Source organism: Periophthalmus magnuspinnatus, chromosome 5 (assembly GCF_009829125.3).
Source record: "Periophthalmus magnuspinnatus isolate fPerMag1 chromosome 5, fPerMag1.2.pri, whole genome shotgun sequence".
Taxonomy (NCBI): Eukaryota; Metazoa; Chordata; class Actinopteri; order Gobiiformes; family Gobiidae; genus Periophthalmus; species Periophthalmus magnuspinnatus.
Window position 1 is genome coordinate 7,529,159 of NC_047130.1, and position 22,495 is coordinate 7,551,653.

The following is a 22,495-nucleotide window of genomic DNA, read 5'->3' on the forward strand; positions in this document are numbered from 1 at the left end:
ATCATATTAGGTAAATTAAAATATAAATCTTAATTAGTTCTGTTTTTGTCATAAGGACTTACTTTCTCACTGTGGATTCTGTTTGGCACAAGATAGTTTTACTTGTTTGGAGATAACTATATTTTTATAAACCTAATTCAAAATTGACTATTTTCTTACATCTGAGAGATATATAACTTTTTAAATACTTCAAACTTCAGCCACTTCTTACTTACCCTGTATTTTCTAAGCTGTAAATTCACAGTGAGCAAATGCTTCGCTCAGCCCCTGCAGTACATAATAGCTGCCAGTAGAGGACACTACTCTCATAATTTGAGTTCACATACACGGTGTGAAAAACAGCTTTTAGAACATGCAGTCTGTCCCTCATCTGAGTGATAAAGGTCACTTTTTTAATGCAGCCCCGTGACTCACCTCAGTCACCCTACTGTGCTCATGCAGTTATTAGTCTCTATGTGAATGGATGTAATACAAAGCTAGAGCATGAATGTGGAGAAGAAGCACTTAAGCATATTTAGCTCAAACAAAGAGCAAAGCTTTCAGCAATTAAAATGAGCTTAATGGGAGCAACAAAACATTTAACCAATGATGCATTTACCTCTTTTTAACCTTCTATTCTAAAAAAAGATACACTTGCTAATGGTTAACTTATCATCATTGCGTAACTTTTTGGAGGTGGCATGTCCCCTGAGCAGAAATAGAAAGTTAAAACAATATTAGTATAATAATGACAATATTTCTGTGGAGCCAAGCAAGAGCCCCTTTGCCAAGTGTGTTTTTTTCAGTGAAATAAAAAAGTTATTGGCAAATCCAGAATGATATGGCTTTGTTTTTTGTACAGAGGGAGATCAGCCTGGTCACCACACCTTCCCTAGCATCTCGAGCCAGAACCAAACAGGTTTGTGCAATCAGAACTGTTTTTCAGTGACACGTGTGAAACAAAGGCACTCATTAGTTATCTGTCATTTACAAACAAAATCATATTTCTCTAACCTCAAATAAATATAGTTTAATACTTCGCACATTGATGGTTTTCAGTCTCATATATTTGTTTTGATATGGATAGACCGTGCATGTCCTTGATTGGCTAACCCTATCAATGGTGGCCATCTGAAGTTCTGAACTCAGAGACATTCAGTGGTGACCAGACTCATATCTTTGTGAAGTATTGCAGAAATGTGTATTCTGGATCCCAGGCAAAGTCAAAGTAACAATGTTTTAATGGAGACTAGAAGTGTGATATTTTTATTGCAATAAAATCATCCAAAAGTGCCAGAAGGTTTCACAATGGGGCTTTAAAATTACATCTGATAAACTGTCAACCTCTTTTGGTAGAAAGCCCTCAAAGGGAGCAGCTAATAAAACCAGCCCTGATCTTTAGTTTCTACTGGGAATCGAGTCAAGTCCAGTGGAGTCAGCACAAGTTGTTTTTTAATCTTTTGTACTTTTTCGCTCCTGTCTGATCTGGGTGGACATAAATGCTGACTGGACCTTTACATCCAGTCGATAGCTCATTTTTTGGGGAGGTGCCTTGACTTTCAGTGGTCTTATAGTTTGGCCTAAACAGAGCATTGACATTTCACGAAGCACAATTGGAAAAAGAACACTTTGACTTTTAAAATGAGCAAAAGAAATTCTCCCAGAAAGGTTGTGATGAACTCAAATCAGGTCTGCGCAGCAGCAGGTCGCAAAGTTCAATCAAATATTTGAAACGTTTCTTGTAAGTTGAAATGTAAAGTTTGACACATTTTACAGATTCTTCAGAGGAGGGCGTTACGCTACTGTCTTGAAATATGTAGCAAGAAAGTTTTATCAGGAGATTTTCTGTGGATTTGGTATTTTTGTGGAATTAATCAAATTCCTATTTGAATCAGCGTCAGTGATAAACATGGGACTTTTTAATTGAGAGGTACCCGTTTACTCTGTCAAGCATTATTTTGGAGCAGAGTTCAGACTTTGCAAAAATGTGTTTGAGTTAAATTAAACTGATTCAAATGACTATGTCCCAAGGGCAGGGCATTTGAACTTGTCTGCATTCATTCTCTTTTGTCCACTATCTGAGAAATGGAAAGTATATAACCTGGCCATGTGAAACATAAAGGTTTGCGTTTTGATTTAGCTTTAATTAAATTCATTGAAGCTAAATCAGTTAATTGAATTAATTTAAATTAACTATTTAATTGCATTTTAGTGACATTGGCATCAGCTTTGAAAAGGGAATTGTCAAAACCCAACAAATGCCCAATTGTATCAGTCCATTCCTCACAACTGCAGATTTACCCCTTCTTATATTTACCCCCCAAAATATCATAATAGCAGTATTTGAAATCTGATTTTACTGATATTCCCATGGATAAAGAGTGTTATAAAGCAGTCACCAAAACTAGAGAGTCTCTGATATACAAACAACCTCACCATTTGTTTTAATTCCAAATGAGTTTAAGACCAGTTTGAAATGAGGGAAATGTTAGTCAGGAATTTTTCATTGACATTTGACATTTTTAAATTCTCCTCTTCAGTGTCAAAATCAAAACTTTTTTTTTTCCCCTAGTCCCATATTTCTATGTGGTGTTGTTGACGGGTCAGTCGGAGGAAGCAGCCCTTGGTCTTGGTGGTCTGGTATGTTGAGATGATTTGTTGAAGAGTCATTGGAACATCCTTTTAAAGGCCATGCACCTGATTTTTCCAATATATTTGAGCTAAATTTGTCTTCCCCCTGTACAGATAGCTTTTTAAAATTTCTGCCAAAGATTGTGATCAAAATGTCCCATGCATGTCCTGATTGTCCTCTTGTCCGGTTGCCCCCCGTGGTGTTGTGAGATTAGGCTTCCCAGCAGGTCACAGCCTCTTGCCTGGAGACTGTACTTTAAAATGGCTTGGGCAGGGAAGGGCAATTGATCAACATCATAACAAATTTCTTCAGGGGAACTGTTATTCTAGGTCAGAATAGAGGCTCATAAATGTAATTAATCTGAAACACACTTTTTTTGTTTTATTTTTATTTCAGTTCAGCACAGAATTACATGAAAGACTGTAAAACCACAGCAGAGAAATTGTATTGACAAACACAATAAAATAGTTATATTTGTTCTGTGCTTAACTGTGTCATTTTTATTTTCTTAAAAAAATATGATGGCAATGATTAGCATAATTGGACCAGTGATACTATTTTACACTTAAACGTCATGACAGATCTGTTCTCTTTTTGCCTGGGATCCGCACACACTCAAAACTTTACAAAGATGTGAGTCTGATCATGATGAGTTTCCTCGAGTTCAGTGTTGAGTGTCGAGTTCATGTGGATTAGACAATGAACAACATATGTGGTCCATCCGTATCAAAACAAATCAGGCTGCTTACAAAAGGAAAGAAAAAAATTTATATCAGAGGGGACTAAAAACTGATTCTGCACAAGTCACATTTTGTTCAAAATGACTATTGACCAATGAGCTCCTTTGTTTCACATACATCGCTGAAACAAAACAAATCTGATTACACGACTATGTTTGAACCTGGCTCGAGACACAACAGGGAGAGCAGTGACCAGACTGTTATCCCTCTGTAAATAAATACAGAGAGACATCATTCTGGACTTCTCTTGGGTCCGTAATGACTATTGTCCTTAAGTCTTGTCCATTTATTGGCAACAGGAAGGGCCACCTAATGTGACAACTAATGAATAAATGGGAGTAGATAAATTACATTCACAGTATTTATTTACATATGTACTTATTGTGCCAAAGAGGATTATTTTCCAGCGACACACCATGGTATATAGTTAATGCCTTATCATTAAAAAAACAGCAACATTCCTTAATCAGGGTGAGGGAACAGCAGGATTACACTGTAACTTTTGACCTGCTTTTCTTCTCTAATACGTGGATTTATAGTATTTTCATGCTTTTTTGAACGTCTCACACAATCCCTCAACCTTTCTTTAGTTCATAAACCCTTCTGTTGCACCTCGTCTCACCATATAATCTAACATCTGGCGTGCCATCAATTCGAATGAAACTCATGCCCAACTTTCCTCTGCCTCTTAGTATTTCTGACAAAAGTGAAAGCATTTGTCCAATATTTCATTGTTCACACCTGGCTCCATCACAGCAGTCTGTAGCAATGGGGGAATATCTACGGCACTATGAAACTCAGCAATGACAGAAAAGACCGAAATATCCTGTCTATGGAGGGAGCTGACGACAATCCAACCTAATCTGATTTGGTTATCTTCATCTGGTGCCTGGCTCCGTTTCTGCGGGGGGCTTTGGCTATTCATCCAATGCTCTATATCTTTCTATCCCATTTGCCGGATGCATTCAATAGACCAGTGAATATGCCACGTCTCATGCCCAAGAGTCAATCCAATAGTAATGCGCCCATCTGCTGCACCTGATTACATGCGGAGTGCTAAGAAAAAGTCAAAATTGATTTGTTTCGCGGGGGTCTGGTTAAATGTAAACGGTGCGACAGCCTGACCTTGGATCAGAGCTGATTAATAATTTGCATCTTCAAAGTGATAACGAATCCTCAGACCGCGGCGAATGTGACGGTAGCGGAATGCGTAATTCGAAGGTGTTGTGAAAGGTGGAGTACACAAGGCAGTATCGTCAAAAAGGACAAAATAACATGTAATACGATCAGAGGACAGCAGAGGTAATTATGGAAATGTGAGATGCTATGTGTTCATTTCTTCCATAATTTTATTCAGTAACAAAGGTTTCAAAAGTAGTCAAGATTTTGTCTTTCTCAGGACTGGTTGTCTTTTTCTAGTTTCTTCAGAGTTCCCATTTTGTGTATAATTTCAGTTGAGCTCACTTTCTCTCTCAATCTTGTATTCAGCAATCTTGTATTCAACTTAAATTGTGTGTTTATCTGACTTTAAATAAATAAAAAAGAGAAAAAATACTTTGGCAACAAAGTTTCAATCGTACAGTATGTCTTGATCCGCACTGTCCGCTCCTGGTTTTACTCCTGTCCTGCTCTTTCCCTCCCTCACCTGCCATATCTGGGCTGGGCTCCTGGCTCCTCCTGTGCGCACCTGCCGCCCATCAGTGCAATCAACACACCTGCTGTGCATAAAAGGAGCTGGGAGAAGAGACTCAGTGGGAGATCATCGTCGTGTCACTGCATTCCTGTCTGTTCCTGCGTTCCTGTCTGTTCCTGCGTTCCTGTCTGTTCCTGCGTTCCTGTCTGTTCCTGCGTTCCTGTCTGTTCCTGCGTTCCTGTCTGTTCCTGCGTTCCTGTCTGTTCCTGCATTCCGGTCTGTTCCTGCGTTCCGTGTTCCCGTGTTCCTGTTGTGTTCCGGCCCTGGATGTCTCCTGCCTGCTCTGCCCTACGCCTGTCTGGTCTGCCTGTCGTCCTGTGGTCCCTTCATGTCCCCGGTCCCTGTGTTTCCTGTGTTCCTGCTCACCTCCGGATCACCCGCTGTTTGTACTTGTCCTATTCTTACAATAAATCCTGTAAATATTTCCCGAGTCTGCATCCTTTGGTCCGCTACACTCACCCGTTACGACACAGTACCTCCTAGTCAAAGCCAATCTCGTCATACCTCGGACATGGTTAGTACTTCGATGGGAGACTGCTAGGAATACCAGTTGCCAGTTGCATTGTAGTGGCTCTAGTGTGAACTGTTGTTGTGTCCTTAGGCAAGACAACCACATTAAGTGTTGGTAGCTGTCGGAGGAGGTGATAGCGGAGATTGGCGACCTTGCTTCCGTCAGTCTATACCCCATGGCAGCTGTGGCTATAGTAGTAAGGTTTGCTGTTCGAATCCCGCTCTTGAGATAAACATCATTGGTAGAGTGGTCAGATCCATTGACCCACAGGTTGTCGGTGCAATTCCTGCTCCCACAAATGAATACTGTTGTTGCGTCCTTGGGCAAGACACTTAACCCACGTTGCCCCCCCCCCCCAGTGTGAATTGGTGATGACCAGTGGGAAGTGTTTTGAGTGTCTTAAAAGTCACTAAATAAATCCAGTGCATTATTACTTATTGTCTGTGTAATCCCTCACTCGTCCAGGTCTGATCCATAGCAAATTAAATCTGTCAGCCGGACAAATTGTTGCAGGACTGAAGACGTTTCGCTGCTCATCCAAACCGCTTCTTCAGTTCTGATCAGATCGCTGGTGGACACTGCCTTATATCTGTCTGAATACACACAACTTTATACCAAAGTTGTGTATTTATTTAGCTTGCCTAGAATAATTTTTATCAGTCGATGTCTCAAATTGAACACATGCCTATTCCCACCCGAGTGCCAAATGCCAAATTAATTTTAGTAACCACCATCATAACCTCAATAACAAACAGCTAGAATAGATGTGTGGTGGCACAGTCAAACATCAACTAAATGTAACAATGTGAATGAGTTACAGCATTTACCACCAGCTTTCCATATGCGCCTCATGATGGACAACATAGTCTGCTTTATTAATTTAAAACGCTGTGATAAACTTTGCTGTCCCGAAGGAAATTAATTGAGCAGCAGGTATGCAGGCAAAACAAATATGATACTGGCAAACCACAGATATTCTATTCCAATTTGCAGAGATACAAAGCTGAATTGATTAAACAAAAGACAACTGGCACAATCCGTCGTAGGTCAGGTTGGTAAATAGTGGCTTTCAAAAATAGTCTGAAGGCGATTCAAGTTTACATTAAGAATCTGTCACTGTGCTACTTTTTGCTTCTCTTTCCTTTTACACACATTACGATAAATAAGGGATGATAAATGCGGCTGCTAATTACTATTGCCATTGCATGTCCAACCGTACATGCGACTGGACATCGGGAGTTACTTGGGTCTTTGCCAGGGACACAATGGCTGTATCATAGATTGTATATCAAATAGGAAGTGATTAACTCGGCTCTAATTTACTTTCTGTTGAGAAACTGTCGGCCCTCTCTTTCTAACTGCTGCTGTCAGGCTCGTCATTTTGCTCTTAAAATGTTCATATGATCCTGGTATTTTTATTTCGCTATTGTATCATGTCCATAAATCAAGATATAGACATTAATAACAGACAAATCAAGCGCTTTCTTTACGCGAAATGGTGCTGGCGAGAAGGGGCCTTCAATAGCCTCGCTCCAGAATGGCTCTTTGGTTGCTATGATACTCATAGTTGGAATTCCTAATATGGAGCTCTAAATTCGCCCTAATAACCGCTAGCCTCGATGAGCTTCAATTAACCGGAGCCGAATGCTATGGATGACACCACACTCCCTTAGTCCACTTCTTTACACAGTCTATGGGGCTGTATATGTCTTGACTGAAACAACTATCTTCTGCAGTGAATTCAAAAGCTTACCGACCATGGCACTATCATTTGCCCAAAATTATGCGCAAAGACAAAAAAACAACCTCAGCTTCACATAAAATAACTAAACACATAAAACATCACACAATGAGGTATAATTACATTATACAAAAGAGCATAAAATACAATAACAGTGCAAGTACCAAGACATTCTATCTAGACACTATTAAAAGCCAGGGAGAAAAGATGAGTTTTGAGCCGAGACTTAAACTGAGTAAGAGACTCAGATAATCAGACAGACAAAGGGAGACTGTTCCACAATTTGGGCGCTGCCACAGAATATGGCCCTGTCGCCCCTAGTTATGAGCCTAGTTTTAGGCACAGCAAGCAGAAGCTGGTCAGCTGACCTCAGAGCTCTGGGAGGAGTATAAGGCTGCAGCAGCTCCCTAAGATAGGCTGGGCCCATGAAGTTAAGACATTTAAAGACAATCAGTAACACTTTGAATTTCACCCGAAAAGCAATAGGGAGCCAACGTAAAGTGCACAGAACGGGCGTAATGTGCTCCCGTCTCTTAGTTTTGGTCCGAAGCCGAGCTGCAGCATTTTGAACAGTCTGCAGACGCTGTATAGAGCCCTGGTCCAGACCGACATACAAAGAGTTACAATAATCCAGGCGCGATGTGACAAAAGCATGTATAGCTTTTTCAAAATCAGCCAGAGGCAAATAAGGCTTAAGTTTAGCCAGAATCCGGAGCTGACAAAAGCTAGTTCTTATAACTGAGCCGATATGTTTGTCGAGTTTGAGCATGGAGTCCACAGTCACTCCTAGATTCCTCACTTAAACTTCATCTTTTGCTATGGATCAGACCTGGACGACTGAGGGGGTTACGCAGACACGTGCAAAGACGAAAAACAACTTCAATCGTTAAGACAGCAACAACAATTCTCACAAAATATGTTACATTGAATATCTATCTAAATCTATTAAAGCACCACTGTGTAACTTTTAAGCCAAAGAGGAGACAGAAAGTTTGTGAATGTTTCTTTTTCTCTTTTTTTTTCTTTCATTTTGGATGTTTTTATTGCCTTGAAAAATTTAGAATAAGCGTGCATCCTAATATAAGCGGGCTACAAACCTCTTTTACTTAATGTCCTCTTTGCTTCCTCGTCTCCATAGAAACGTTTTTCCTTTGGCTATAATCTTCCACAGTAAGGCTTATCTATCTCCACGGAGAATGTTCCAAATTACAGTTTTAACTTTGCACTTCTGTGGAATCATGCCACCTCCAGAACGTTATGTGGTGTTGCTTTAAATATAAGGTAACAGAAAGGGCAGAGGACAAGGACCTTTAAAAGTCTTAAGCACCTTTCAGACAACTCTATAAACTCCACCGCAGCGCCAGTGTGATACTCTTCCATTTCCTTTGCGACTGCTGCCTCCAGAGGATTACTGAAAACACATAAACAATTTGATTTATAGCTGCAAAAATAAGACACCACTGGAGCGATTCGAGTGGGACTATAGACTGACAAAATGTAGTGAGCCACAGACAGAGAGCTGATGATGAAAGGAGGGGATTTAGAGTTGTTGATGGTCGAACTCTGGCAAAGGTCTTTAGCGGTTTGAAGAATATGTTGTGAGAAAAAGGATCATTTTGACGGCGGATGATCTAAGAAACTGGTTCAAAATACAAAAGTCGTAAAAAAATAATGATAATAAATAAATTTGCACAGATGCTAATGTTTATTCGCAATCGGTGGTAATATTTAGTTTCGTTATTCAGCGGTTGACACTGTTTATTTCATCAAAGTAAAATGACTAAATATGACCACAAAAAAAAAATTTCACCAACTGCATTCATGGATTTAGCTCGTAATGACATAACGGCACTTTAGTAGTAGTTATAGTAGTCGTCAAAGTCATGATATTTGTGTTTAGTTCAGACCTGACACTTTTTGTGGTTCATGTGTCGTTCTATGTGTAACTGCTGTTGTATGTGACGCTTGGTTGCTATGCCGACAAGTGGATGTGAAGGTTTTATTTGTTCGTTACTGGTCTGTTTGGAGACTGGCTCCAAGAGTTAAGACCTCTGTTGTTCTGTTCTTGTTTTGACGTGGGTTAGGGCCTACAGTTGCCCCTTGTGCTCAGAAAATAAACAACTAGAAGAATTTCGGCGCGTTTCCTTTGCACCAGAACGCTACAATATCTATGTTTAAATATAATACATATAATATGAAGATGTCACACAAATAAGACCATACTGATATGCAATTAAAGAAGTAGAAAGTGGGGTGGGTGGGTGATAAGGCAAGTGTGATTGTTTTTAAAGACTGTGAAGCACTTACTTATTAGAAGTAGTAGTAGTAGTAGTAGTAGTAGTAGTGGTGGTGGTGGTGGTGGTGGTACCAGTTGTTGTTATAGTAGTAGCATTGTTTTTTTTCTCTTGGCTAAGATGATAAAACGTAACACAATAGTAGTAGTAGTAGTGATGCTAGTAGTAGTACTACTACTAGTAGTAGTAGTTGTTTTTTTTTTGTTTGTTTGTTTGTTTGTTTTTTCACTTGGCATTTGTCATAAAAATAAAACCATAGAGTTTTGGTGTAAGTAGTGGTGCTAGTAGTAGTAGTAGTTTTTGTTTGCCTTTAGTTCGTTTTTTTCACTTGGCTTAGGATCATAAAAGTAAAACCATAGCAGTAGAAGTAGTGGTGCTAGTAGTAGTAATAGTAGTAATTGTAGTAGTAGTAGTGGTACTAGTTGTTGTTGTAGTAGTAGTAGCATTGCTTTTTTAAATTTCTCTTGGATAAGATGATAAAAAGTAAAACAATAGTAGTAGTGGCACTAGTAGTAGTAGTAGTTTTTGTTTTTTTCTTGTTTGTTTTGTTCACTTAGCTAGGATCATAAAAGTAAAACCATAGAAGTAGAAGTAGTGGCACTAGTAGTAGTAGTAGTAGTGGCGCTAGTAGTGACACTACTAGTAGTAGTAATAGTAGTGGTGGGGGTACCAGTTGTTGTTGTTGTAGTTGCACTTTTTTTTTTTTTTCTCTTGGCTAGGATGATAAAAAGTAGAACAATAGTAGTAGAAGTAGAGGTGCTAGTAGTAGTATTTGTAGTAGCGGTAGCGCTAGTAGTAGTAGTTGTTTTTTTTTTGTTGTTTTTTTTCTTTTCTTGTTTGTTTTTTTTCCACTTAGCTAGGATCATAAAAGTAAAACAATAGAAGTAGAAGTAGTGGTGCTAGTAGTAGTAGTAGTAGTTTTTTTTTTTGTTTTTTTTTGCTTTTTTCACATGGCTAGGATCATAAAAGTAAAACCCCAGTAGTAGAAATAGGTTGTTGTTAGCAGTTGTGTACAGCTCAGTCACTCAGATATACTCTCTTATACCCCTTGCATGATCCCTGACTCCATTCCCCCTTGTCAACAGCATGCACGCAGATCCCCATTAAAGTAATGTCTGTAAACTACATCAACATTAGTAGCTAGTGCCATATCAGCGCCCTCCTCACAGCCAAATCATTGTGTAAAAACGCTATTTGAATAACTAATGGGACAATACAGAGCACACATGTCTCATTTGGAGAAAGAGACTGTTTATCCAGGCAAGCATCCAGGCTAAAAGCAGCAGATAGCAAAATTATGAATGGTAATTTAATCACATAATGGCCCCTCCGCTCTCCAAAAGTCTAAATCCTTAGTCTGCTCCTCTGTAACAAGAATGCAGTGTGAATGTTAATGTGGCCCGCTAAGCACAATTGTTTTTATTCCATTTCCAGACAGTTGATGGAGGATGATATTCGACTGATCTCATAACTCAAAAGGAGGGGGTGTAACAGACGATATGCATGTCTGATATCCAAACCTTTATAAAACCTGATTAGATTAGCCAGTTCATAAAAAGGCATGAGGGCCAGTGGAGCCTCTCATCTCAGTCCTGTATCTGACGAGAGACGTTCCATTCACACAGACAGTGCATCAGATTTGGGCACTATTTTACATAAGTGTGTTATTAAGCCGTATGGGATGGATGGGAAATGTGGTTGGAAGTGACTTTTTGTGAGTGTTGCTGTGGTGACAGTTAGGCAGAGAGGGCAGAATTTGTTGTTGGTTTAAGGCAAATTAAGGGTTTTTCGTGGGAGGATAATCGTTTTCAGAGGTTACATTTACTCCGTTGAGTAACTTTTACAAGATATGGTCCTTTTCAGAGTACTTTTCTGGCAGCATGCTTGATTATTTTTTTTGTTTGTTTTTTGAAATGACAGTACTTTCTTGAGTAAAGGCTTTATTTACTCTTCTCAACGTGAGTAAGTGTACAAGTGACAAAAGATTTATGTTCACAGTATGAAAAGATTTGAACATTGGTGTTTTGTGCACCTCTCCTTCAGAGGTTATTTAGTTTGTCTTATTTTTGTGTCTATCTTTTGAAAATACCAGATTTAGTGAATTACATAATGTTTTTTTTCCTGACATCAGATCAAATCATTGTATTCACTTCAAATTATAAACCAGAAGCTCCTCTTACTTGAGCAGTAGTTCACCCAAATACTTTTCACTTCTGCTTGAGCAATTTCTTGGATCACTACTTTGTACTTTTACTTGAGTAATATTATTTTGAAGTAATGTTCTTCATACTCGAGTACAATCTTGACTACTCCATCCACCTCCAGGGGTCAAGCACCAAATTCCGGGCCCTAAGTAAAAATCATCTTGCATATGCATATTACACATTACATTATTACCTCTGTAAATTTTGCTGCAGAGAAAATAAATTTGGCATTTATCAGCATTACAATACAATATTACTTATGCCCTTTGTGACTGGGGTTCCATCATTTTTGTGTCTTTTTGCAGTGCAGAATTCTTGAATCTAACTAACTTTTTACAAACTAACTCTACAATTAAACTGGCTCTTCCAATGCTTTTTAAGACACAACAACAGAATTGGGACTAAATCTGGATTAGACTAAGACTAAACCAAGACTAGCACTGGACCAAACCAAGTGTACATCAGAATGAAACCAGCAACAGGACCAAACCATAACCAAATGTTAACACAGCCATTGAAATAAAATAATTGTGTTGTCTCTTACACCCCTTGTTATCAGTAGTTAGTCTTATCCCAAAATCATTCAAAGTGAATTCTGCAAACTTGAATAATTATGAAGATGATAATGATTTGTTTGATTTGATGGCACCTTTCCTGACACCCAAGGCCATCTTACAATAAAAGCAATTAAAACAAACACACAAAAAGAGACACGGAACATAATTAAAATCACCATGAATTGGCAGGTTTGAAAAGGTATGTTTAAAAATGTCAAGCTGATGCATGAGGGTGGGTAGTGTGCATAGGAGTGGGTAGTGTGCATAGGGGTGGGTAGTGTGCATAGGGGTGGGTAGTGTGCATAGGGGTGGGTAGTGTGCATGGGGGTGGGTAGTGTGCATAGGGGTGGGTAGTGTGCATGGAGGTGGGTGTAGTGTGCATGGGGGTGGGTAGTGTGCATGAGGGTGGGTAGTGTGCATGGAGGTGGGTGTAGTGTGCATGGGGTGGGTAGTGTGCATGGAGGTGGGTAATGTGCATGGAGGTGGGTGTAGTGTGCATGGGGGTGGGTAGTGTGCATGAGGGTGGGTAATGTGCATGGAGGTGGATGTAGTGTGCATGGGGGTGGTGGGTAGTGTGCATGAGGGTGGGTAGTGTGCATGGAGGTGGGTAGTGTGCATGGAGGTGGGTGTAGTGTGCATGGGGGTGGGTAGTGTGCATGGAGGTGGGTAATGTGCATGGAGGTGGGTGTAGTGTGCATGGGGGTGGGTAGTGTGCATGGAAGTGAGTAGTGTGCATGGTGTAGGCTGGTTTCAGTCAGTAATGCAAAAGGACCATTTGCAATCCAGTAGTGTGCATGGGAGTGAGTAGTGTGCATGGAGGTGGATAGTGTGCATGGGGATGGGCAGTGTGCATGGGGGTGGGTAGTGTGCATGGGGGTGGGTAGTGTGCATGGAGGTGGGTAGTGTGCATGGGGGTGGGTAGTGTGCATGGAGGTGGGTAGTGTGCATGGGGGTGGGTAGTGTGCATGGGGGTGGGTAGTGTGTATAGGGGTGGGTAGTGTGCATGGAGGTGGGTGTAGTGTACATAGGGGTGGGTAGTGTGCATGAGGGTGGGTAGTGTGCATGGAGGTGGGTAATGTGCATGGTGTAGGCTGGTTTCAGTCAGTAATGCAAAAGGACCATTTGCAATCCAGTAGTGTGCATGGGAGTGAGTAGTGTGCATAGGGGTGGGCACTGTGCATGGGGGTGGGTAGTGTGCATGGCGGTGGTTGTAGCATGCATGGAAGTAGGTAGTGTGCATTGGGATGTGTAGTGTGCATAGGGGTGGGTAGTGTGCATGAGAATGGGCATTGTATATGGAGGTGGGTAGTGTGCATGGAGGTGGATAGTGTGCATGAGGGTGGGCAGTGTGCATGGAGGTGGTTGTAGTGTGCATGATGTTGGGTAGTGTACATGGAAGTGAGTAGTGTGCTTGGGGGCAAAGTCTTTTTTATCAGACCATTTATGGCAGTTAATCAACATTATAATTCTCTACTTAAAACACTCTCCAAATGTCTTCCAGTGACATGCAGAAGAACTGGAGCCACAAACCTCCTTCCACACCCATAGTACAGTAATGTTTGTATGTGTCTCTGTTTCAGCCCCGACTGAAATGGAAGAAGTGCCTCCCCTCACAAAGGTCCTGGGTTTGTAGAATTTCTCTTTGTTGGCGTTTGACAGAAAACTCACAGTAGGTTATTCTTAAAGCTTGGTACTTCTGACCAACACACAAGTCTGCAGAGTCCCCAGGCTTTGCTTTGAGGTCATAGTGGCATTGAAAGTTTAAGACCAAACTTTTTCATGAAATATCGCTGACTTCCCGTAGGGTACTTGATTTTATGCTTGTAAATAAGTACATTTTGTTCTCTCTATAGACAGTACTATGAGAAAAATCAGACCGCTCTGTCTGCATCTACACTGTACCTGAATCTTACTCTCAAACCGTGACAGAACTGGGTCATTTTAAACAGTTTGCAAAGGTCCACTGTTATTCCTCACTTTCCTAATGCATCCTCGCATCATAATTATTGACCACAATATGTTTATGAGCATGTTTCACAACTTTCAGATTCCAGACCATATTTTGTCACCATGGTAATGATAACAACAACTAGCATGCTAACAGTATAATAAAAAGCTCTATAATAAGATGCAGACAGCACACATCGCTCTCAAAACTTCTCAAATTTTGAGAGCTGCTGCTTTTAGAATATATCTGTTCTAGGGTCTAGGGGAAAGCTAATTTTGGTCAACTACATGAACAAATATTGGATACAGCCAAGATGAGGCACATTTTTCAAGTTTTAAGCTAAAATATACTAAAATAAAAACATATTTTTGTTTTGTTTATTTACCATTTGTGTTTTTATTGTGCCAAAAAAAACCATAGACATCCATAGACATCCTTACTGTCAGTAGGCTTGCATCTCCACAAACTTCTAATTGGCCTGGAGAAGGGCCTCCTAATGCAACATATAGTTTTAACTTTTTTATTTCCACGGACTCCTGCAGGTGACGTGCTACCTCCAGAAAGCTACACTCTGTACCTTTATGTATTTTATTTATAAGAAACAAGGCAAATCCTGAGATTGGACTGGCTGTGTGAGGGGCCTGCTTCACGTTGTCATCTGAAAAATTCAAGTGCATGAATTTTTCTTTTGTGCCAGAGGGTTTGTGAGAGCCAGGAACAAGATAGATAGATTTAAATACGTCCTACTTTTGCAGAAGAACTCAAACCTTTTATTGGATTAGAATCCAGTTACCCAAGACCCCTACTGTGGATGAATTGCATTACTGTTGCATTATCTTCAATCACCTTCAATAACCTGTTGTGATGTGTATATCAACTACCCCCAAGCCAATATCTTTTGTTAATACGACGTTTGCTTTCCTGTCAACACAAATCCCGCGGACCCATTGCCTCTCCACTTTCTGAATTGTCAGTAATCAATGCGGAGGATAGATTGCTTTGAGCAGGTAGAAGACTGTCCCACAGGATGAAGCAGAGCAGGGCGCGTTTGAACCAGCCAGAGCCTGAAAGCAAGGCCCCTCTCACTATTATGTGGAAATAGTGGCACTATCGACCCAGAGACACAAATGCAGAGGCTTTCAGATAGCAGTCCTATACCTCTCTCTGAAATCTCTTTGAGGGCAGTAGGACAAAAGTATGGACAAAAAATGTGAAAATCAACAAGGTAGTAATTGTTTTAAGGATGCTACTGTTTTGATAAATTGTTGTTGGTGGGAACACAATGGATCAGTAGAACAATAAGAATACAGCAGTTAGGGGGGTCCTTATTCATGAAATTTGAGCATGACTATACCTTGCTGGGAGGAAAATTGAATTCATTTTCTTGTTTTTAGAAGCCAGAAAACACTTGGCTACACAAATCTTTCATGAATCCCCATCCAGTCCAGGTTTTGTTTTTCAAAATATGCTATATCATTTTTTTTAAGTGCAACATATATAAGTTTACATTAGTTCCACATTACACACAACTGATTTTATTAAAGGTGCATTGTGTAACTTATTCTGATGGAGGGTCTGTCATCTGCCTGTCTCCAGATGTTATGGCTTTGGTTCTAATGCTCCACATGGCATTAGGCTTATACCTTGCATTTATTTATTAATTACAGTTGTTTTAATTGCTCAAAAGTTAGAAAACAAGTCTGAAAAAAGATGCATTCTAACAGTGAGTGGGGCTGCCTCACCACAGTCTGACCTGTAACCTGGGCTGGTGGTGTCAGCTGCTTGTCTCCATAGATATACATTTAATGCCATACTGCGAAACATTCCAGACAAAGCAATAACATCTTCAAGGAGACAAGCAGTGGGGAAACTGTCCAATAGAAAATTTATGCAGTGCTTTAAAGTCAGACAATGATTTTAAAGTTTTTAAACCACAATGTTGTCCCAGAGGTAACCAATAATACCTCAGAAAGGCAGAGAAAAGCATGAGCCTTCCTTTTTAAAAACAACTTATGCTAAAAAAAAAGATGTAATCCCTCAGTCGCATCGATTCAAGGGCCCAGTTCACAAAAGACATTCTGTCAACTGGACAAATGTTTTTAAGAGTGAATACATTTCACCAATCATGCAATTCTGATTAACTACCCTAAGGGAGTGACTTACAGAGTGCTGTAAGACATGAAGAAGCTACTTGGATAAGAGGTGAAATACTCACTCTTAAAAACTTTTGTGCTCTTGACAGAATTCAATTTTATTTTGTGTTTTTTTAGAGTGGACCACACCAACATATGCATTATGACACAATGAATGCATCTTGATCAAACAAAGCCACAATCAAAGTCTCTAAACCTGAGTTATTGGAGGTAAATGGTGTTAGCATTGGAGGACTGGAGCTGTGAGAAACCCAAAGTGCTATAGCCTTGTCTTTTTCACCTTTTCCACAGAGACATTGGGAACAACCAGGGCATGGTCCAATCAGACCAAACAGAGAGAGGCTTGCTGTATGGGACTGCAGGTGAAGAGATGTGTGAACACTCCTGTTGTGAGCTGTTTACCTCTGCCATTATCAGCCAGCAGACGCATTGATTCGAGGGTCCAATCAGACGACTCAAGGAGATTGTTTGTGCAACGCCCCTCTTTGTACACTCCCTGACTCAAAATAGGGCTCATTTTGTAGAGTGGGCAAAGATCTGAATAAGAATTGACACATGAACGGCTTTGCAGATTGCTTTGTAAAAGTACCATGACAGTGCTCAAGGTGAAAACTGCAATAACTTAGTCTAACTTGAACTAGATCAAAGTTGCACTATGTCATTTTTTTGCCACCTGATTGTCTCCATGGAGATGACTTTGTTTTTGTACCTATAAACTACACACCTACTATTGGCCAGACACATCATGCAGGTAAAGTACCACTTTTCTCTCAACTGGATTTAGCTGGATTTGACCTTTCACCATAGAGTCACATAGAAGTGGACTAAGTGAGTGTGATGCCACCTATAGTGTTCGGCTCCAGTCAAATGAAACTCACTGAGGCAGTTATAGGGGCGAATTTGGAGCCATATTCCATATTTGGAATTCTGACCACGAGTATCATAGCAACCAAAGAGCCAATCTAGAGCGAAGATGTTTAAGGTAATGTCCCCTCCTGCCTGCACCACTGGTTTGGCAGGAGGTGGGCGCTTAGCAACACTGTCAATCAAACCTGTTGCTAATGCTAGTAGGAGTGACCTCGGGGAAAGAAGGCAGTTGATTTGTCTATTGATGTTCATATCTTGGGTTACAGACACAATACCGACTGACCGCAGCAGTTACAAAGAGAGGGGTGACAATTTTCTAATGTAAAGTGAACTGGAGCCGAGTTGATGGGGCCGAAAGTGCACCCATGACCACTTCCTATTTGAAATGCAGCGGTTATCAGGTTAGCTACGTCCATTTATATATATATAGTCTATGCTTTTCACCTTGTTCCACTGTTACATTTTGACCAATCAACGTGTACTATTTGTTTAAATGTTCCAATTATTGGTTCCGATCGCTTTCATTGAAAGCCATTCCAGATTGGTGTGTAAAACTCCATTCAGAGCTACACATGTCAATCTGGCGAGAGCTTCTGTAGTAGTAATAGAACAGTTGGAGCAGTGCGTAATACAGCAAGACATCTGTCAAGCCCATTTTGGTAGATCAATATTCACAATGGGAGTTATTTCACTGATGCACGCTGTAGAAAGGGGAATGTAATAAAAAAATAAATAAATAAATAAATAAATAAATAAATAAATAAATAAATAAATAAATAAATAAATAAAAATAAAATAAAATAAAATAAAATAAAATAAAATAAAATAAAATAAAATAAAATAAAATAAAATAAAATAAAATAAAATAAAATAAATAAATAAAAAATACAAACTTTATGAGATACTATTCCCTTATTCCTTAATATTGTGAAAAATATGATTGTAGTATACTTTGTCACAATAATTCTCCTGGTCTGTTAATCAAATACAATGTCCATATTTATTTTAAGATTGCACATGTAGTAATCTTATAGGTGGGATCAGGACACCGAAACACTTAGCCTATGATAGAACAGAAGAAAACAGAGAAATGGCTAATATATGTGTGTATTAAGATAAGGCTTTCCCCATATCACATCCACCGTGGAGGAAATTGGACAAAACTGCCTGAATCCAGTTTGTACCTCAAAAAGCCTTGCTCATACCTCACTTGAGTCTAATTGAGTTGGAAATTAAAAACCCAGAATAAGGTAAGTGACAGAGGGATTATAAATGAGGTGTAATAATAGCAGCAGGATTGCATGTATATAATAATATAACCCGAGATTTAATTTTGGGATGAGCTTTACTGATGTCAGGCACGATTGAATGTAAAGATAACAAACTGCACTTCTAATACTCAATTCAAGTATGGTATTTTACATTGGCTACCTCTATTGTTGCCACTACTGTATATATATAAAACTGAATACTGTGGTGCCAGAAATGCAATTTAATAATTTGGCGACAAACATTTGTACTCACACCTGTGACTGTTTTTAATGCTTTAAGTGGACTGATGTACTTGTTTGTACATAAGTCAAATAAGTACATAAGTCCACTTAAAGCATTTAAGTATTTGTTTTTTGTTTGTATTTCTGTACTTGAACAGGGTGCCCATGAAAAGGAAAGTCTCAGTGCTGTAATTGGGCTCTCCCTGTATAAATAAAGACACATAAAAAAAACAAAAAACAAAGAAACTCATGGAACTGAATCTGGAATATTACTGTAAACAATAAAGACATGTTTTGTGCTGTTGTAGATCTTTTTAAGGCTTTCTCAGCAAACCCGTTAAATGCTAAATTGTCAGTTAGCATTTGGCGCCCTTCCATTTGTAACAGACTGGAGAAGACAATGTAGCTAAAGTGTGCCAGTACACAACGTACACAACAGTATTTGCTCTGTGCAGTGGGAGAACACTAAACCCACCATACAGTGCCTATTGTTCATTTTGTATTAGCTTCTCCCATCCAAGTCAATCATCAGCAAAACTTGATTACTGTTGACTTTTAGAGCTTGTAAACTTGAAAGTGGGCTCTATTTCTGTTCACACACACAAATTCTATGTGAAAATACCATCTAAATGTCATATGCCCATACTGTACCTGTGGTGTGTGTTCCTACTAACCCATAAGACATCAGCCTTGGCCATGGCGCCTTTGATTTCTACTCTTTCATGTCTCCTTCCCTATTTACTTTGTACCCTCTTTCAATTTTGAACTTTTGTTGACCGACACAATACCGCCATTGTATCTCTGTCCGGGTAATGAATTTTCCTGAGCGAGCGCAGAGCTGCAAATACATTTCCAAACCTGCATAGAAAAACAAGCTATTTTGTGCTTTGAAAAAAAAACAAAAACCCTCTGTGTTGTAATTAGTTTGCTCAGTAATATTTCATCCTGCCACTAATCACATTGGCGTTAAATAATGAATGCATTATCGTCAATTTCCTCAAACTTGTTTCCTCTAATGGCAGCCTAGCGCTTTGGCTTGCCGCTTTGATGTGAATGAATAAGCGCATTGCAAGATAATGATGAAAACTATAATGTAGTAACTGGGTCAAGACGTGAAAAACACATACAGAGTTCATTCTCCTACTGACAATTCTTCATTATGGTTCCTTTGTATAGAATGAAATTTGTCTGGTCAAATACTTGCTACATACTGAAGAACATTATACAATACCTTTTTGAGCGTTTAACTATGGTATAACATATAGCATTATAACCCTAATCAAAAACATACCTGGAGAAGTTTTTTGCTTATTTTGGTTTGCTTGCTAATCGTGTTTAGTAAGTTTGCTCCTTCTAAGCCCCATAAAAACATGCAATATGAAATTTCCCAGGATTGTGACATCACTGGTAAAACTCTGGAGGCCTGTTCATTGCTTGTGTAAGCATGTGGGAAAAGGTGCTAACCCCACCTGTGGCTTGTCTATTCAATAGGAATTGCATGTTTCTACCTGTGTCTGGGTGGGTTTCCCCGGGGCACTCCAGTTTCCGCCATTAACCCAAAACATAGGTACAGTCCTCCAGCTAGGTAGTCCAAGCCTGACACAAGATCATGTAGATAGGTCTCTGAGCGCAGCACCCACTGCGGTACCCACTGCGGTACCCACTGCGGCACCCACTGCGGCACCCACTGCGGCGCCCACTGCGGCACCAACTTCTACTGAGGAGGTATTGAAGGATGGGTAAAATGCAAAGCACAAATAAACTGTACCTTACACTCTTATGCAAATTGTTAGGAGACAATTGTAAAACCACAATACAAATATGAATGCATTTACTTTATGGTTCTTATTTTCCACAACAACATGTCCTGAAAGGCCCTATACTGCATTTTTCCCCATGTATTTAAGCAAAATGTGTCTTGTCCCAGTACAAATATACTGTAGAAGCTCTTGAACTCAAAATATGTCTGCAGTGTGCTGTCTCCCTCTGCATCGACAGCACTAAACAATGGCCAGAGTTTCATACTTAATTATACGATTTTTCTGTAATATTTGTTTCTATTCTGTTTGCATTTTACATTTTGCATTTTACATTACTTGACTAGAAGTGTTTTCTCAAGGTTTGTCAACGATGTCTGATGTTCAAATCTGAAAAAAAAAAAAAAAAAAAAAAAAATCATCTGAAATAAAATAGTTTGGAGCTGAAAAAACTGAATTGCATGAAAATGTCATTGATTTTTGAGCAAATTAAAGAGAGAGCATTTAATATTTTTAGATAACGATTTGATGCACACAATTTCTAGATGTCTCTTGACAAATTATTTGACAAACTGAAATCACTGGGTGTAAGGTGGGGACAGGAGTTAAAACTATGAACTATGACAGGAGTTAAAACACTCTACCAACTGAGCTACTGTCGCTCAGTCAGTGTTTGTCCACTGATCCGAAGGTTGGTGGTGCGATTCTAGCTTACACAGATGAATGCTGTCATTGTGTCCTTGGGCAAGACACTTAACCCACCTCGCCCTCAGTGTCTGCGTACACTGGTGTATGATATGTGTGTGAATGGGTGAGCGGTTCCTTGTTGTAAAGTGCTTCGAGTGCCTTGAAGGTGGAAAAGCGCCATAGAAAAATGTGCCATTTAGCATTATGCACAGGTGACGTTTCAATACTTTGTTCTCTTATATAAATATAGGCTTTTATCTGACATTTTTGTACAAATTGAGTTATTCATATTTTTAATATTCATGTTGCTTCTATACAATGTGTTAACATGTATTTTTGTGGGATTTGGAGCATTTTTTTAGGTTTATAGGAAGAAAAATGACGTTCCATTGTGCTGTATCAGTGGTCAGATGTTTAAACCTAAAGTACTGTACTTAAGTAGAAATTATACTTTACTTAAGTACTTTAAGTAAGTTAGATACTTTTTTATTTTTACTTCACTATATTTGATAGGAGGTACTGTATCTGTACTTTCTACTCTACTACATTTTTGAACAGAACTGAAAAGTAAAAAGCACTTTTCAGATGATTATTTTTCCGATGTTTGTGGTAACATCCTGACTAAAGTTTTGAGTTCAAGCTTCGGCTTTAATCAAACAAAAATAAATACACAAAATTCATAAGAATTGAGGAATTGATTTGTATTGTTTCTGTAGACAAAAATACATATAATTTTTAATCAATACAAATTAACAACGCTTGAGTGAAATACATCTTTAAATGGGTACTTAAATACTATTACTTAAGTTGATTTTTTATACTTGATTAACTTTTTATCTGTATCTGTACTTTTACCTAAGAAACAAAACTGAGTGCTTCATCCAACGCTGGATTTAAAAGCTCTACTTAACAAACATGGCTGTCTCTCATCTGCTCTCTTTTATCCACACTTGTGTCTAAGCATCTTCTTAAAAACATGTCTTTATCAAGTCTTTCTGAACGTTCACCTTTGCTCATTATTTGAATCCCTCCAGTCTCTTTTGAACCAGCCCGAGTGACAGCTGTGATCCAGGTCCACTGTTGTGCTGCATTCACGTGACCTTAGAAACACTGAGATAACTGCATAATAAGGCAGCAAAATTTAATCACAATCAAATCAAAGTTGCAAATTTCGAAGGCTGTTTTTGAAGTACCATAATTGCCTCATCAAACAACAAAATATTTCTTATTCTGCACAGA

General features: G+C 39.2%; 1 protein-coding gene across 1 annotated transcript; it reads right to left on the reverse strand.

Moving 5' to 3' along the window:
• Positions 1–12,565: 12,565 nt before the first annotated feature.
• LOC117370832 (uncharacterized) lies at positions 12,566–13,087 on the reverse strand. Its single transcript, XM_033966372.1, has one exon. The coding sequence runs from the start codon at positions 13,085–13,087 to the stop codon at positions 12,566–12,568; it is 522 nt and encodes a 173-aa protein (XP_033822263.1).
• Positions 13,088–22,495: the final 9,408 nt, after the last annotated feature.